Here is a 17,027-nt window from a genome sequence, read left to right on the forward strand (position 1 = left end):
TTAACTGCTCCTCAAATCTCTGCAAGGTAAATCCAGACAGCTAGCTAGACTATCTGTCCAATCTGAGTGTTCTGTTGCACGACTAAAACAACTTTAGAACGTACATGTTCCACCGAAACAAGTTCCTTCCCGAGGGTATTTTGCAGAGGCACCGTGGCTCCGTCTGGGGCTTAGTGCCGCCCATGACAATTGTGATTGGTTTAAAGAAATGCCAATAAACCAGAGCACGTTTTTCTCCCATCCAGGAATGCTGTGTGGACTAGCCAGTCTGGCAATGCGAGACTATCATTTCCTAGGCCTCAAAGATTTCAGACAACTTAGACTTTAGATTTCTTCAAAACCTTGTTATGCTGAGCTGCACAGGTTGCAACCAGTTTTAAACAGTGTAAAAGGTAACATTATGACATCTTAAAATGTGAAAGTATAAATGTGTATAATGTTTCAAATACACTCAATTCAACACACTGCCCTAATGTTTGCACATCTCCACACCTCATTTTAATCAGGCAGCACCTCAGGCTAGGTACTGTGAAGAGCAAGGCAGTCATTTCTTTCATGTGCTTTCCACAGATCAGCTGTCAGCCAAACAGTTTGAGCCAGGACTGTTGTCATCAAATTCTAATGTCAAACACTAGGTGGAGCCATCACTGCTAATACCAACTTTCCAGTTCTTCCAAACTCAAACCAATTACAAACTAAATGATTACAGAGGGGACACCAGTCTGAGGTACGGAAGAGCTTTTAGTAATAAAACTGAGGACACATTTAGTACATCTTAACTTTGTTTTATACAAAAAATTATGCTCCAAATAATGGACCATAATTTACAATACACAAACCTTCAGATTTGGTTACTGCCACTGATCAGGTTAAATGTAACTATTAAGGAATCTACAAAAGTTAACAAGTGAATATCATTAGATTATAATTAAACTTCTAAACTAACTTCTTGTGAGCCATTCAGTAGCCAATGAAAAGTGGAATATACAAAATGATTTAGATTTGAAGTGGTAGAGCTCAGCAGCATCACACATCCCACTCTCGACATGTCTACTTGTAGGCCCCTTTCTGTGGACAGAAGAACAAAATAAACCATGATGTCACTGCTCATTACCCATGATGCCACTGCTGTAAATTTGGTACCAGTTCTGTCATCATAAATGGTTATAAATGCTCATAAACATTTACAAAAGCTATCCGGTGCTTACATTTTCTATAGTAGGGCAAGGCTATTTGTCAACAACGAAATCAAAAAATCCCAGTTATCATTGTATGAAGAATGCTGCATCACTGTAAACACTACCTTCATATTTTGGATCAGTCTCAGTAGCTTGGGTGTTGGTGGTTTTTTTCCAAAAAGAGTCAAACCTTTTGGCCTTTCCTCCGCAGGAGCTGGGCCTTTGGCTTTAGTCAGTTTCCTTTAAAGTCACACACAAACACAATCCTTAATGGGCTGCATTTTACAATTGAATTTGCACATTTTAATTTTATGTAGCATCACAAGGATTTGACTAAGGTTTTTGGTTGTTGGTGCTGATAAATTACTTTAAATGTTTGCCTAAACAGCCATAGTCACAATGAAACTTGTGCATGCCAAAGATGTTTTAACTGTAAATAACTCACTTTCCCTTCCTGGCCAACACTTTCTGAGACTCTGGGTAGTGGATGAGGATATCAAACAAGTCTTTCTTCTCCAGGACAAAAAGGTTAGCAAAGCCATGCGCTTTCACGTTAGCAGTGCGCCTGTTTCCTCCATCTTTGGCAGACTGTAGTAAACTGTGATGGAGACAGAGGCAAACATATATATCCTGTGTCCAGTGTTCCATTTCAAATAACATTGATCTCTTGAGAAATGCGGGTGCAGACAACACAATATAATACACTATATACTGCAACGCTGCAGACATGCACTATACAAGTGGTTCCCAAACTTTTTCACGTGAAGGACCCTTAAACTGACACAAATTAGACCACGGAGCCCCATCCGATAAGATTTCATCCCATCTGATAGGATTTTTGCCTTCAGATGTTTTATTAGAGGAAGACATCCCAAATAGTCATACATTCTGTCATTGTGTTACTTATGAATGGAATTATACTGAAATAAACTATTCCCCTTTTTGCTGGGATCCCCCTAAAGGACCCCCAGGGGTCCCCAGACCCCACTTTGGAAACTACTGCACTAAACTAAACTATAATTTAGCTTTGTCTTAAGGTAAGAAAACCACCAAATTTAACTGAAGAAAATATATTCTTATGTATACAATGGTAATTATTAATATTGCCAAACAATGTCCTCAAGACACATGTACTGGATGATGAAAATGAAGCATGAATAGGTTGTTGTCAGCTCTTTTATTTTATGTTCTAGTTGTAGTTTAGTCACAGATCACTAAATGCAGACCAACCTGATTTCTCCAAACACGCTGCCAGCCTTCAGTGTGACAAACACAATACTGTTGTCAGGTCCTCCCACCACCTGCACTGCTCCACTTTTAATGATGTACATCTCTTTACCGATGTCCCACTGTGGAGGAGAGCGCAGGACGGGAACACAGAGGTCTGCATTGCAATCAGATAATAAAACCTTGGATGCATTATTGGTAATTTGCATAGTAATAGTAATAATAATAAATTTTATTTGGAGGTGCCTTACAAAACACCCAAGGTCACCTTAAATAAAAACATGTTAAACAGCAAGAGCGGCAATGACAAAGACAAAACACAACGGAACAAGAGACAAACGTGACACTAGTTAAAACAACACGGTTGTGGAAAGGGAGCTAGCCTATCTGTCCAATCTGAGTTTTCTTTTGCATGACTAAAACAACCTTTGAACGTGTACACACATGTTCCACCAAAACAAGTTTCTTCCCGAGGCTATTTTGCAGAGGCACCATTGCTCCGTCTGACGCTAAGGGCCGCCCATGACGATTGTGATTGGTTTAAAGAAATGCCAATAAACCAGAGCACGTTTTTCTCCCATCCAGGAATGCTGTGTGGACTAGCCAGACCTTCCTCCGCAGCACTGTGGAGGAAGGTCTGGCAATGCGAGACTACCTTTCCTAGGCCTCAAAGATTTCGAACAACTTGTTTAGATTTCTTCGAAAGCTTGTTATGCTGAGCTGCGTGGTAGGGTTTATTTTTGCAAGGTTTATCTTTAAAAATAAAAAAAATAAATAAAGGCTTACTCACTTTCTTCACTACAAAGTCTCCAGGTAGATAGACGATTGACTTGAGCCTCAACAACATGTCCACCAACATCTGCTGGTCGCAGCCCTGGAAGACCCAATATCAGGTTAACGGGTGAGTTTTCAGTGCTGGATCCAGATGGATGTGTATGACTGTACTGAATTCCCACTATTCCCACTAGGTGGCAGTATTAGTTAGATAAATGGACAGGCATTAGGCCGGACAACTAAGTAAGGACTGGGGTCCTTTACCACTGCGTTGATATTCCGTAGTGAGTTATTCCACTTGGTACAGCCAAGGAATGAACCACAGATATTGTCGGTACACGATCCGTTCCACCTGCACGATCCATTCTGCACATGCGCAAGATAATACTGTTTTACCGAGGATACGACCTGCACGATCTGTTCCAGCTAATTCGACTAACCGCTAGCTGACAGCTAGATTCAGTCTAAAATAACGTTAACTCAAACGTAATGGGAAAAGCAGGCTACAGCTAAATTAAGACTTCACAGTAATAACAATAAAGACAAGTATTGAGTGATTGTATTTTAAATGAGCACAAGTAAAGTAGAACTGACGTAACAGCTGTTATATATGTTAAGTGTTTGTTATATATGTCAACGTTTATTTTCAAGTTTTATTTTGAGGGTCTTTTAAAGTTATTACATGCTGTCTCAGCTAGCAGTTAGCCGAATTAGCTGTTAGCTAAACTAACGTTAGCTTACCTGTGGAGGCTAACGGCAGACCGCTACAATCAGCTAGCGGTTAGCCGAATGAGCCGTTAGCTAAACTAACGTTAGCTTGCCTGTGGAGGCTAATGGCAGACCGCTACAATCAGCTAGCGGTTAGCCGAATGAGCCGTTAGCTAAACTAACATTAGCTTGCCTGTGGAGGCTAACGGCAGACCGCTACAATCAGCTAGCGGTTAGCCGAATTAGCTGTTAGCTAAACTAACGTTAGCTTGGCTGTCGACTGGAAGCGTGGAACAGATCGTGCAGTGTTGTAAATCCTCGTACAACCGCGCATGCGCGAACATTTTGCGCATGTGCAGAACGGATCGTGCAGGCAGAACGGATCGTGTACCGACAGATATAATGAACATTGTATGCGTGAATGAGCACATGTAAGTTTGTTAAATAACCAGAACCCATGTTTCAGTTACCTTTAAGTTCTGTGGCAGAGCTTTACTGTGTTTAAGGACGATTTAGAGAGTTTGATTGATAGTTCATATTTCTGAGTAGATTTAATACGGTTTCTACATCGCTGTTATTAAGCTAATGCTAACGCGCTAATGCTAACGCGCTAATGCTAACGCTGTGAGCTGCTAATCTGTGAGTGTAGTATATTGAGATAGTTGATGCTAATGTGACAATTTTACATTCATTTTACTGTCATATTGACTCACTATTGTTTTCTACTCTGATTATTGTTTCAGATACCATACGTACATGCATATACCTTACAGGTATCAGACTACCTTCCTACATAGACAGGAAGCTGTTCCTACTGTTCAAACCACTGTACCAGATTCTGAACACCAGTAAAGTTAAGTGGAATCAAGACCTCTGCCCCTTTGTCTATCTCTCTAACCGGAGACGCATTGTAGATGAGGAGCCGGCCTACAGCTGTTACAGATATACATATACATCCTGCTGATAATTCTTACATTGGTCCTTCGAGCCGGATTCTTCACCTACAGTGGAACAGAATGGCAGAAAAGGAAGCAGCAACAGTTCTACCGACAATACTCGGACAGAGATGGAGCAGACATCTTCCCGCGCATCTGCAAGATTATCAGGTGAACCTACCTCAAGCCTTGGTCAGGTCTAAACCTCTTAGTGCCAGCACTCCAGAACTGCGGTCATCAAACAGAGAACCAGCATACTCTCTGATAGGTGACCAGTTACCAGCATTGCTCGGGCACCAGATGAGATTGGATCAGAGACCACAGGATGTAGTAGGCAAAGCAGAACTGTCAGCTCTCTCTAGTTAGCTGAGTGGAGGTTTAGGACTTCAGCATTTCCAACCAGATGAAGGGCAGCACAGAAGTGAAGCGGATTCAGAGGAGGACACCTCCCTATCTGTTGGCTCTATCAAATTCCACGCACTTCCGCATTGCTCCCACACACCTGCCAATATTCCCGGATCAACGCCAGTGAGTAATATTGCTTGGGATTATGTCCCACCTTCTGCATTGCGGCCAGGGCCACCTGTGTCCACACTGTCTCCGGCGTATCCACTAGTGTCACAGACGAGCTATACATCACCTCAGGCTTTAGCTCCAGCAGCAGGTGGCTCTCAATATGTCCCACAGACAACATACACCAGTTGGTCACAGCCCATCATACAACAGATGCCCATAATTAGTCAAAATCTCCAGCTGCCTTCGACTACAATACCGGCATACCAAATACTACAACCTGCCCCTACATCTTCAGTGTTAACACGGTCGATGCCAGTAGTTGTTGCACCTACAGTTCATCAGTCAGGATGGGCAGTACCTACACAGCCAGGCTTCCTACCAGCGTCAGCCACTACACATCTAAACTACGGCGCACCAACAGCAGCTGCACAGCAGGTTAGTCAGCTACGACCTACATGGTCATCAGCACCATACACCCTACCACACAATGTAGCCAGTGGATTAGCGCCGTCCTATCCCCCAGCTCAGGCAGTTACTCAGCCGTTGCAGCCTTCCTATCATCTGTCTTATCCTCCTCAATATGCCACAGCACACATGCAACCAGGCTCAACAGTTTCGCAGCCAATGTTACAGTCATTCACTACTGCACCTCCTCTGCCTATGCAGCCTGTTCCAGTACCAACACTTCCGAAGTTAACGAACGACAGTGAAAGGGAGTTTACAGATCTGAAAATGGCATTGGATCATCTCCTGAACCCACATGCTGAGCTGTCAGAACATTACAAGTATAGGGTTCTAATGGAGCAGCTGGTGCTGGAAGAAGCCCGTCTAATTGCACAGGCTTGCCGCCATCATGCTCAACCCTACACTGCAGCAATGCAGGCCCTACAGCAGGAATATGGACAGCCTCATCGCTCAAGGGGAAATTGCTGCAATCTTGAATTCATCTGAAGTCAAAGAAGGGGACTTCAAAGCCTTCCAAAGTTTCGCCCTACGTGTTGACTTGTTGGTAGGGATGCTCACCTCTCTAGAGGGCCCAAATGGACTGGAGTTGACGTCAACAGGCCATGTGGATAGGCTCCTCAGTAAGCTCCCAAGAAATCTGAGGGACAGCTTTATAGAGCATCTGCAAGTACGGGGTCAACTGCGAACACAGGGCCTTAATCCTTACAATCTCAGAGACCTTGCAGGGTGGTTGAAGGTGAAGGCTGAAGCTCAACGGCTGTCATCCAAATTGTGTCAACGAAACCAAACCGAGAAGCCGTTAATAGGACAAGAATGCAGCTTCACTAAAGCAAAGGACTCAGCCAGTGACTATCTACCATGGTAGTGACACATCTCAGGCCGAGCCTATACCGCTTACGGTATCAACACCCCCAACGCTGAAAACAAAGAAATACAGACAGAGAGTCTGCCTCTTCTGTAAGAGTAACGACCACTATCTTTCGCAATGCCTGACGATTGTGACCCGGACAGCAGATCAGATAGAGACGTGGATTACAGAGGGTAGAAGATGTCGTAAGTGTGGTCGCACCGGCCATGAGCCTGGCACATGTACACTAAAGAAGCCATGCAGTGAATGTCAGGAGATTCACCTTCATGTACTGCACGTTATCGCTAAGCCAAGTTCAGGTGTCTACCTCATCACCCCAGTGGAGGGAGCATCACTTATCCCTATCAAACAAGTTGCAGGTGTCTATCTGAAGGTCGTTCCCGTCATTGTGAGTAATGGAAAGAAATCATTGCATACTTATGCAATTTTCGATGATGGCGCCGAACGTACCATCATTCTCACAGAGGCGACACACCATCTTGGGCTTGCGGGAGAACTTGAGTCCATGGCCCTGAGAACAATAAGACAGGACATTGCTCACATCAAGGGGTCAAAGCGAGAAAATGGCAACACGGTCACGTCAGGACCAAGAGGCTGTTAATCTCTTGGAGGAGCGCACAATTTGTGTGAAGGATGGCGACACTTTGAGATATGCTACACCATTGCTACGTATCAAAAATGCACCTCTACTGAGAGCACATGTTGACGATGTGATGCCGATTCTGTGACGTACGGAAAGGAGACTAGCAGGCGACCCGACCAAAGCTCTCATCTATGAGGCAGAGATAAAGAAGCTCATTGATGCAGGGAGCGTCCAAAAGCTCAGTCGAGAGGAGGTTGCCCAGACACGCGAGTCGTGGTTTATTCCACATCACTTGGTTGAACACAACGGAAAACACAGGCTTCTGTTTAATTGCTCCTTCACTTATCAGGGACTATCCCTCAATGACCAACTCACTCCAGGTCCAGCTCTTAGTCCGTCACTGCTTGGGGTGCTCTTGAGGTTCAGAGAGCACTCTGTGGCAGTGAGCGGCGACATTAAGGCGATGTTCCACCAGGTGCGCCTGATACCCGAGGACCAACCCCTGGTGTGTTTCGCCTGGAGGAACCTAAGACAGAATGATCCCCCAGACGTCTACCAGTGGAAAGTCCTGCCGTTCAGCACAACTAGCAGCCCCTGTTGTGCTACCTTCGCCCTTCAAAAGCATGTGAAGGATCATGCAGCTGGAAATGAGGACGTTGTGCAGGCTCTAGAAGAGTCATTCTACGTCGACAACTGTCTCCGGAGCCTTTCCACTGTTGCAGCTGCTACACGTCTGGTGGCTCGGCGGTACGCACCACGACAGTTCGACCCATCAGACACTCAATTTACATGTTTTCTGTGATGCATCTGAGCAGGCTCATGGATCTGTGGCCTACTTGGTGATGGTGAGTGCAGGCAAGGTTCATGTCGCTTTCGTGATGGCTCGCTCACGTGTTGCTCCAAAACGGCAATTATCAATACCACGACTTGAACTCTGTGCAACGTTAACCGGGGCCCAACTAGCTTCCCTCCTGCACAAGGAGCTCACGTTACCACTTAAGAACACCCATCTCTGGACTGATTCAACGACAGTCTTGTCCTGGCTGAAATCCGACTCCTGTCGCTTCAAGGTTTTCGTCAGCACCAGAGTCACAGAGATACAGGAGTTAACTAACCCTTGTGATTGGAGATATGTTGATTCAGCTAACAACCCGGCAGATGATGTCACCAGAGGCAAAATGCTGGCTGAGCTCACAGTCCCAAACCGCTGGATCCATGGACCTGCATTCCTCTGGGGCCCAGTAGAGCAATGGCCAGCTCCACTAAGCATACGAGAGTCAGAGGTTCCAGATGAGCTGAGAAGGGATGTCTTCTGTGGGCTAACTCAGTCAGCTCCGTCGCTGCCAACCCCAGATGTCACCCAGTTTACAGACTGGTCAGAATTGGTAAAGGCCACACAGCAGGCTTTAAACGGGGCGGCGGGAACAAATGCCAATGCACAGAAGTATGAGCTGCGGGAGGCAGAACTCCACCTCTTGCAATCATGCCAGGCTGACAGCTTCCCAGAAGAGATGAAAGCACTCAAAGCCAACAAACCAGTATCATCACACAGTTGATTGAAAATGCTGGCACCAGAGATGGATGCTCATACTGGGCTAATGAGAGTGGGAGGATGCCTACGGCATGTCAACCAAACTAGCGTGGAGGATATCCATCCTATTATCCTGGACTGTAATCACCAAATGACACGTCTCCTCATTAAAGCATTTGACATAAAGCTGCTGCATCCAGGGCCCGAACGGGTATTTGCCGAACTGCGGTGCCAATACTGGGTTCTCTGGGGTCGACAGGCAATCAAGCAATACCAGAGGACATGTGTGGACTGCCAAAGATGGAGAGGCAAGCCAGCAGTGCCAGTTATGGCAGACTTTCCACCGGCATGCCTGCGGCTTTTCCAACCACCGTTCTTCTCCACAGGAGTGGATTGCTTCGGACCTTACACCGTAAAGGTTGGTCGGCGCCATGAGAAACGCTGGGGGCTAATCTTCAAGTGCCTGACAACGAAGTGCATACACCTGGATCTGATCAACAGCATTGATTCTGATGCCTTTTTGCTAGCCCTTAGACGTTTCATCGCCCGTCGCGGCACCCCGTCTGAGATTCTGTCCGACCAAGGGACAAATTTCAGAGGTGCAGAAAGAGAACTGAAAGAGACCTTCGCTGCCATTGAGCCTCAGGTACGTGAAGGTCTAGCTAAGCATCAGATCACGTTCTAGTTTAACCCACCTGGGGCCCCTCACTTTGGGGGCATATGGGAGCGGGAAATTCGTTCCACTAAAACTGCTCTACAGGTTGTCATGGGGACCGAAGCTCTTCCTGAGGAAGTCCTCCTGACACTGCTGATCGAGGTGGAAGGAATGCTTAACTCTAAACTGTTGGGATATGTGTCAGCTGACGCAGCAGATCCAGACCCTGTGACGCCAAATATGCTGCTAATGGGGCGGCGGGACGCCTCTTTGCCACAAGTATCATATGCTCCCACCATTGTCACAAGAAAACGGTGGCAGCATAGCCAAGTGATGGCAGATCACTTCTGGTCACAATTCATCAGGAGCTACTTACCACATCTTCAGGTCCGTCAGAAATGGCAGCAGCCCACCGACAATCTTACACTTGGGACTGTAGTAATGATAGTGGACCCCCAGTTACCGCGGGCCTCCTGGCCTGTGGGCAGAGTGGTCAAAGTCCACACCAGCGCTGATGGATGTGTTAGATCAGCCGAGGTCAAAATCAATGGCCGTATTTATCATCGCCCAGTTGCACGTTCAATTGCCAGGAATCCCGGATGATGACAACTGACCAACGGAGTTATGGAGGAGGGAATTCATGGACTTTACATAATAGCCCTGCTATTACGGGAGCGACTGTACTGAATTCCCACTATTCCCACTAGGTGGCAGTATCGTACAGCTAAGTAAGGACTGGGGTCCTTTACCACTGCGTTGATATTCCGTAGTGAGTTATTCCACTTGGTACAGCCAAGGAATGAACATTGTATGCGTGAATGAGCACATGTAAGTTTGTTAAGCTAATGCTAACGCGCTAATGCTAACGCTGTGAGCTGCTAATCTTTGAGTGTAGTATATTGAGATAGTTGATGCTAATGTGACAATTTTCTATTCATTTGACATATATGACATGCATTCATTTTACTGTCATATTGACTCACTATTATTTTCTACTCTGATTATTGTTTCAGATACCATACGTACATCGATTTGGTCACATGACTCGCGAGAGCAAATCAGTCTGCACTCCGCAGAGAAAGCATCAACTAGCACGCTAACGGTATGCCGTACCTTGAGCTGATTTCTGTCATTCAAACAACTCTGAGTTGTAGTTTAAAACTTTTACAGCCATTTTAATAAAATGAAGGGTTTTATTTGGGCTTGAGTCCATACATGCAGTTAATGGATACAGGCACACAGAACTCAAGGCTCGGTTGGCAGCGATTAGCTCTGATTAGCGGTTTGCTCCGTTATAAAGATATGGAGTGGAGGAGCTGCCACTGAGAGGGGTAACAATCAGACTGATAAATGATGTTCGGGGAGCTTTCACAGCAGCGTGGCCGCGGTGTTTCAACAGTTTTATTAGTACAGTTAATCCCATGGCAAGAACACCAGCAACTAGCTAACGCAACGATAGCCTCTCTATCGTGTGCACATGGCAGCACGCAACTTCACGAGGGGGTGGGGCTGGAGGCAGCTCCTCTCTGTGCACTGTAAAAAATTACACGTGTGTGTGTGTGTGTGTATATAGATATATACTATATTTTTACTTATTTAACTGTCTAGTGTGTAATTGTGTGTAATATACTATAAATTATTATATTATTATTCTTTGTTGAATAATACAGAAGACAAAGAGCTTAAAAAAATAATCGAATCGCAATCGCAATATCTGGGAAAAAAAACGCAATTAGATTATTTTCAAAAATCGTTCAGCCCTACTCTCTAACCGGAGACCCATTGTAGATGAGGAGCCGGCCTACAGCTGTTACAGATATACATATACATCCTGCTGATAATTCTTACAATGACTCTAGATGTGTATCACATTTTCCAAAACACAATTTAATTGTCTCAAATTGTAGGAGGAGACAGTGATTGGTGAGTCACCTGGAACAGTGCAATCTTCTGAAAGGTGGATAGGTTGATGTCAACAGCGATGGCAGTTCTCATCACCAGAGGCAACTTATCCAGCAGCTCGGACTCATCTGGAGAGGACATGGATCATTATCATATCTCAACATACAGTAAGTTAACATCTCTAGAAAATTTGCTTTGTCATTTCAATATTAGTCGGAGAGTTTTAGTGTCTCATCGGGTTTTTCATTCTGATAAGGATACATTTGAGGTATGAAGGTTTTCTGGGACTCACCCAGCATGCCCTGAGCTGCCCAGGTGTAGTTGAACCAGGTCCGGATTCTGTTCTGGACTTCCCTTGGGATCGAGTAGGTGTTCATGTAGTCAACACAGCCATCCATCGATGCCCGGAAATATGTTTCACCTGCTGTTGCTGCTCCTATGACGTCTCTCATCTGAGAGAGAGAGGAAGACAGATGGACAGGGAGAGTGTTGAATTACAATATATAACATTGTCAAGACAAGCTTTGAATAAAACTTCCGTCTAAAAATCTTCCTCCTACCTACCTGTCCAATCAAACTGGAGAACACAAAGACGCCAATGAAAAAGTTTAACAACTGAAAGGTAATCTCAAAGACGGTTGTAGGCTCTGGAAGACCTCCGATGTTGATCAGACTGCGGACTGCAAAGTAGTAACAACGCAGGTACCTATGGAAAGGACAGGGTACAAGCTCATTTCATTTTGATTAAAAATAGGGCTGCAACTAATGATTATTTTCATTGTTGACAATTTGTCGAGTATTTTCTCGATTTCTCGATTAGTGTATAAAATGTCAGAAAATGGTGAAAAATGTCAATAAGTGTTTTCCAAAGTGCAAGATGACGTCATCAAATGTCTTGTTTTGTTCACAACTCAAAGATATTCAGTTTGCTGCCGTAGATGAGTGAAGAAACTAGAAAATATTCACATTTAAGAAGCTGGAAATCAGAGAATTCTGACTTTTTTTCATAAAACAATTCCTCAAACCGATTAATGGATTTTAAAAATAGTTGGCCATTCTTTTTATAGTTGACAACTAATCGATTAATCTTTGCAGCTCTAGGTAAAAAGACACTATTAATGCCTTTATGCTAAATTTTGCTATCTTCAACAACACAGGAAACTCCTTGTTGTCTGGGAATGCCTCCTTGAATTCAGTGTAATACTTACAAAGGTCCAAAATGTACATATTGCAATAGATGACTGTTGGCAGAAACTATATGCAACACTAACTTTTTCATTCCACTGTGGGGATTTTTGAAGACACTTTAAAGAGCATAAAATTTGCACTCATACTTTGGACACTCAAATAAGATGTCAGACAGTAAACTGAGCACTAAATAGGGAGTTATATACTATAGAGAGACTGCTTGAAATATTCAGCACCGTGGACAGACACGATGAAGGATTAGCTTTCATGTTTCCGCCCCACAGAGAGCTTCCAAAACAACGCTAACATCTATAATCACAAACAAGAGACAAAGCAATAAGTACTTACGCGTTGCCCTTTCCATCATACACCCAAATGGTCGTTGCAATACCCTGGTACATAGAGGCAACATAGAACGCACAGGCGTTGATATGGAGTACGTAGAGCAGGTAACCTGTGGTGCGAATCACTCTGCATCAGAAAGAGAGCGAAATAAAACGATTAGTTGGAACTAAACTGATGTGTGTGTGGAATAAGGGTCATGTTAGTTGCAAATATTGTCAAGATACAGTAGTGGGAAAAAACTATAAAGTAAATGAATAACAGCATCTAGACAGGCTGTGAACACAGCAGAGGGGGCGCATAACGGAACAAATTAAAGTAATATTAGAATTCAGTACAATATAAGATGTTTGGAGTGTGAGCAGAAGTGTCAGGTGGATATCTGTTATACAAACAATTTAGTTACAAAGACTAAATGACAAGCAGTTAGAAAAGTAAATGGTTTAGAAACTGTCGACAGTCAACAGGCATCTTTTTTCTGCTTACAGACTCTACAACTCTGCAGTACAGTTAGGTGGTGAGTAAGGTGCAGCAAGCGATGCTGCGCAAAGATTGTTGACATTTGAACTGAACAGCCAACGCCCCCCCCCCCCCACACACACACACACACACACACACACACTCCAGAAGCTCCGCCCCCTAGACTCAGGGACAGATAACTACTGGCCAGCCGGCCGGCACATTCACATGCTACCTCCATTTACCTCCAGATGTAGGCCTTGGCCATGATACTCTCAAGTCGATCGCTGAACTCAAAGAAGTTATCAACCTAGAACACACAAGGAAACAAACTAGTGAGGGACTGGACAGGATATATGAAGCATATTAAAACACAAATCTAATTTTCTTCATTTCCATCAACAGTAAAAACAATCAGTAGGCTGCATACCCTGATGAAGCGGTTTAATCGGTATATGGAGGAGAATCCAGAGTACAGGCAGAGAAGGTCAAAGGGGATGATGCTGATCATATCAGTCTAAAAAGAGGAATTGAATAAAGACTTGGTTATGTTTCACAACAGGTTACACTACTTCTGTACCTCTGAGGTTACAGTGAGAAGATTTATTTAGCTGGGACATACACAATAGTGGAAGAAGTACAAGATTTATTTTTAAATTACCAGTACAACAATGTACAAATACTCCAATTGCTCCTTCATTCATAATTGTACTTAAAAAGTACAGAAGTGTTATCAGAGGTATTAATAGATAGATAGATAGATAGATAGATACTTTATTCATCCCAAAGGAAATTTTAGGCATCCTGGTAGGGCCAGACTAGTATAAACAGGCATACAATGAAAATACTTAAAACCTACATTGTGTAATTTTCTGAGTTGATTCTTAGCAAAAAAAAAAAAAACTCTTTGTGCTTTCACAAATATGTGCTCATTCATGTGTAATTACTTCCACCAACTAATTAAAGTATTCTCGTAAGCGTAGAATCTGCCATTTAGAATCATTCAGAATACATACAGGCGATTCGCTCTAATGACGGCCCGCATGTTGCGCCTCCATCTTTAAAATACATTAGCCAAAGACGGACATACTTGCGCCTTACGCCCTTTTACACTCAGTGGCAACCCGCACCGTGACGAATGCCAGGGGGAGTTTACTTGGCAGGGTAGCGAAAAAGAGAATTAAAATGTCAACGCGACAGGCAAAGCAACAAGACCAGAGTTAATATTGGAGTGGCTAGAACAGCTGCGTGTAAACAATGGAGATAGTAAGAGCTAATTTCGGGTTCGGCCACCGTAGGAGTTAAAATGTGATTGGAATAGGAGGGGCTAGAAAGTAATATTCAGTTGGTTGTCATATACAATTTCACCGCTAGATGGGAGGAATTCTTACACAATGTAGCTTTAAGTACAAGTTCCTCAAAACTGTATTTAAATATGGTATTTGAGTAAATGTACTTAGTTACTTTCCACCACTGGACATATCATTAGTCTTACCATAAATCGATGTGATTTCCGATAATGTTCCTTACATACCGCTCGGTCTTTCTGCAGGAGAATTACACACAGTATTACAGCTCAGCAGGGTTTAAGAATATGCATAGAACACTTAAAGCCACTAATAGCCAACAATCACAGATACAGATTAGACACAGTTCACACTAACAGTGATGCTTCATAATGCCTTGTGACTTACAATAATGTCTCCGCCTTTGACAAACTGTATTCGGGGCTGCCAAATGATGATGTCAATAACATTCACTAGGTCACTGAGAATGTCACAAGTTATCCAGTAGGGGTTGACAACATCATTATGGTAAGGAAAGACCATCCGGGCAGTGCAAAACCAAATGTTGTAGTTAAATGCCACCGCTACCACGGCCAACCAGGTAATATACCGACGATCTGGAGAGAGACAGACATACACAGACACAAGTAGTTTAGATATTATTGTGTTCTGCCCTCTCTGAAGTAAATTTTTTTTTAAAAAGTTACATTTTTCAACCTAATTTTGTGTACAAAAGCAGTAGTAGTTTTAGTTTCAGTTTTAGATTCAGATCAGATTAAATCGGGTAGAGCCATTACTGTTTTCTCCTGCTACAATTTTTCTTTCTACATTGTTGACTTGGAAACTAATAGTTAGTATTTAATAAATAAAGTACTTTAAGGATGTCAAAAGGAATTATACTTGTTGTATCTTTGTTTTATTGGCGTTTTCTAATGTAGAATGACTTAATTGATAGCTAGCATGGCTTTAAGTTGGTGGTTAGCACTACTGTATAACTCAGCATTTTCTGTTGCTATTAGTTGTGGTCTGTCTTAATACTTTTGGTGTCTGTATTGGATTATTCTCATTTATGTTTGTCTTTTGTCCTTTGTTACAGTTTTACAGTAGAAAACATTAAGGGAAGTCAAGTTTATTTGTCATACTCCAGAAAAGTTATATCTTGTGTTTTTTTGGAGGACTTTTGGAGTTAACTGTCAAGCTTTGAAGATAAGCAGCTATTTGCAAGGACAGTATATATTGGGTCTTCATTTTATCTCAGCTGTTCTGTTCCCTGTGTGCACCTCACCTAAACCATCTATGGTGTTTCCCACGATGGTATCCATCTTGTTTTCGATTGGACTAGTGGCAAAGTCCATGCAGAGGTAAATCAAGCCTGGGAAGATCTTCTTCATCTTCCTCCTGGCATCCGCCGCAAGCCTCTCCTCCATTTCTTTTATCTCAGCCTTCTCCTGTTTCTCCTCGTCCTTTTTCTTCTTCTCCTCTGCCTTTTTGGCTGCCTCTTCTGCCTTCTTTTTATCCGCTTCTTCTTTTGCTATTCGTTCCTCTTCCTTCATTCTGATGTAGTCCTCCTTCCTCAGAATAGGTGCTGAGCAGGCAAAAAGAGTGACGGAGAGTTAAATGAACGCTTTGACCATGTTTGTGTGCTTGTTTTCTGTCTGCATGTTGGTTTGTACATGTCCATACTTACTGACAGGTGGGGAGATTTCTGGCGAAGTGGCGTAAGGGTCTATGGCTTTCTCTCTTAGCATCTCTGTCTGCTCCCTTAAATTCTTAATCATATTTCTGAGTGTGTCATCTGTGTAACGGAAGTAGACAACAGGTGGAGGAGAAGGAGGGGCCTCTTCACTGAAAACAGTAAGCAAAAAGAAAGGGGAATGAAGGAATAGAACAGGTAACATTAAATCAGAGAGGAGGAAAGTGAGGGGCTGAACTGGAGAATAATATTTAGTGGTAAGCAGGGAGATTCACAATGAATGGGAGAATGTTGCAAGTGTAGCAATGTAGTTAATGTTATCATTGTCACTATTAATCTGCTGAGATAGAAGAAAAGGCAGACGGATGCATAACCCTATTTGAGCTATATTAGCTCTGCAAACAGGTTGGATTTCTTTCCCACTTTAATCTGAACCTCAGAGAGATAAGACTATCCATGCTATTATCTCTCTAATTCAGCTATTGTTCATTTCCACCAAAAACGTCATTGTATATTGTATAAATAATTTGCAACAAACTAAATCTTTGAAACTAATTCCCACTTGGACGTGAACGCCCTCCCTGATCATTCTCAGTCACAAATACCACTAAGCTCCTAATCTCCTTTCCTACTTTAGGAGTCACAGGCTGCAAGTCACAGTGTGATCATGGCTGCTGTTACTGCAGCTAACATACAGTATGCCCACTGTTCTTATTG

General features: G+C 43.3%; 1 protein-coding gene across 1 annotated transcript in view; it reads right to left on the reverse strand.

Moving 5' to 3' along the window:
• Positions 1-945: 945 nt before the first annotated feature.
• LOC116046332 (cyclic nucleotide-gated cation channel beta-3-like) overlaps positions 946-17,027 on the reverse strand; it is a 30,799-nt gene continuing 14,717 nt past the window's right edge. The window contains exons 4-18 of the mRNA XM_035999604.1: positions 16,305-16,462; positions 15,903-16,202; positions 15,026-15,234; positions 14,827-14,877; positions 13,762-13,848; positions 13,577-13,641; positions 12,879-13,001; positions 11,907-12,048; positions 11,635-11,794; positions 11,373-11,470; positions 3,196-3,279; positions 2,409-2,527; positions 1,624-1,776; positions 1,304-1,418; positions 946-1,068 (exon numbers count right to left, since the gene is read on the reverse strand). Of these exons, the coding sequence (XP_035855497.1) occupies positions 1,051-1,068; positions 1,304-1,418; positions 1,624-1,776; positions 2,409-2,527; positions 3,196-3,279; positions 11,373-11,470; positions 11,635-11,794; positions 11,907-12,048; positions 12,879-13,001; positions 13,577-13,641; positions 13,762-13,848; positions 14,827-14,877; positions 15,026-15,234; positions 15,903-16,202; positions 16,305-16,462 (1,882 nt within the window). The 3' untranslated portion in view covers positions 946-1,050. The remainder of the gene's footprint in view (positions 1,069-1,303; positions 1,419-1,623; positions 1,777-2,408; positions 2,528-3,195; positions 3,280-11,372; positions 11,471-11,634; positions 11,795-11,906; positions 12,049-12,878; positions 13,002-13,576; positions 13,642-13,761; positions 13,849-14,826; positions 14,878-15,025; positions 15,235-15,902; positions 16,203-16,304; positions 16,463-17,027) is intronic.

The sequence above is a fragment of the Sander lucioperca genome, chromosome 1 (assembly GCF_008315115.2).
Source record: "Sander lucioperca isolate FBNREF2018 chromosome 1, SLUC_FBN_1.2, whole genome shotgun sequence".
NCBI lineage: Eukaryota > Metazoa > Chordata > Actinopteri > Perciformes > Percidae > Sander > Sander lucioperca.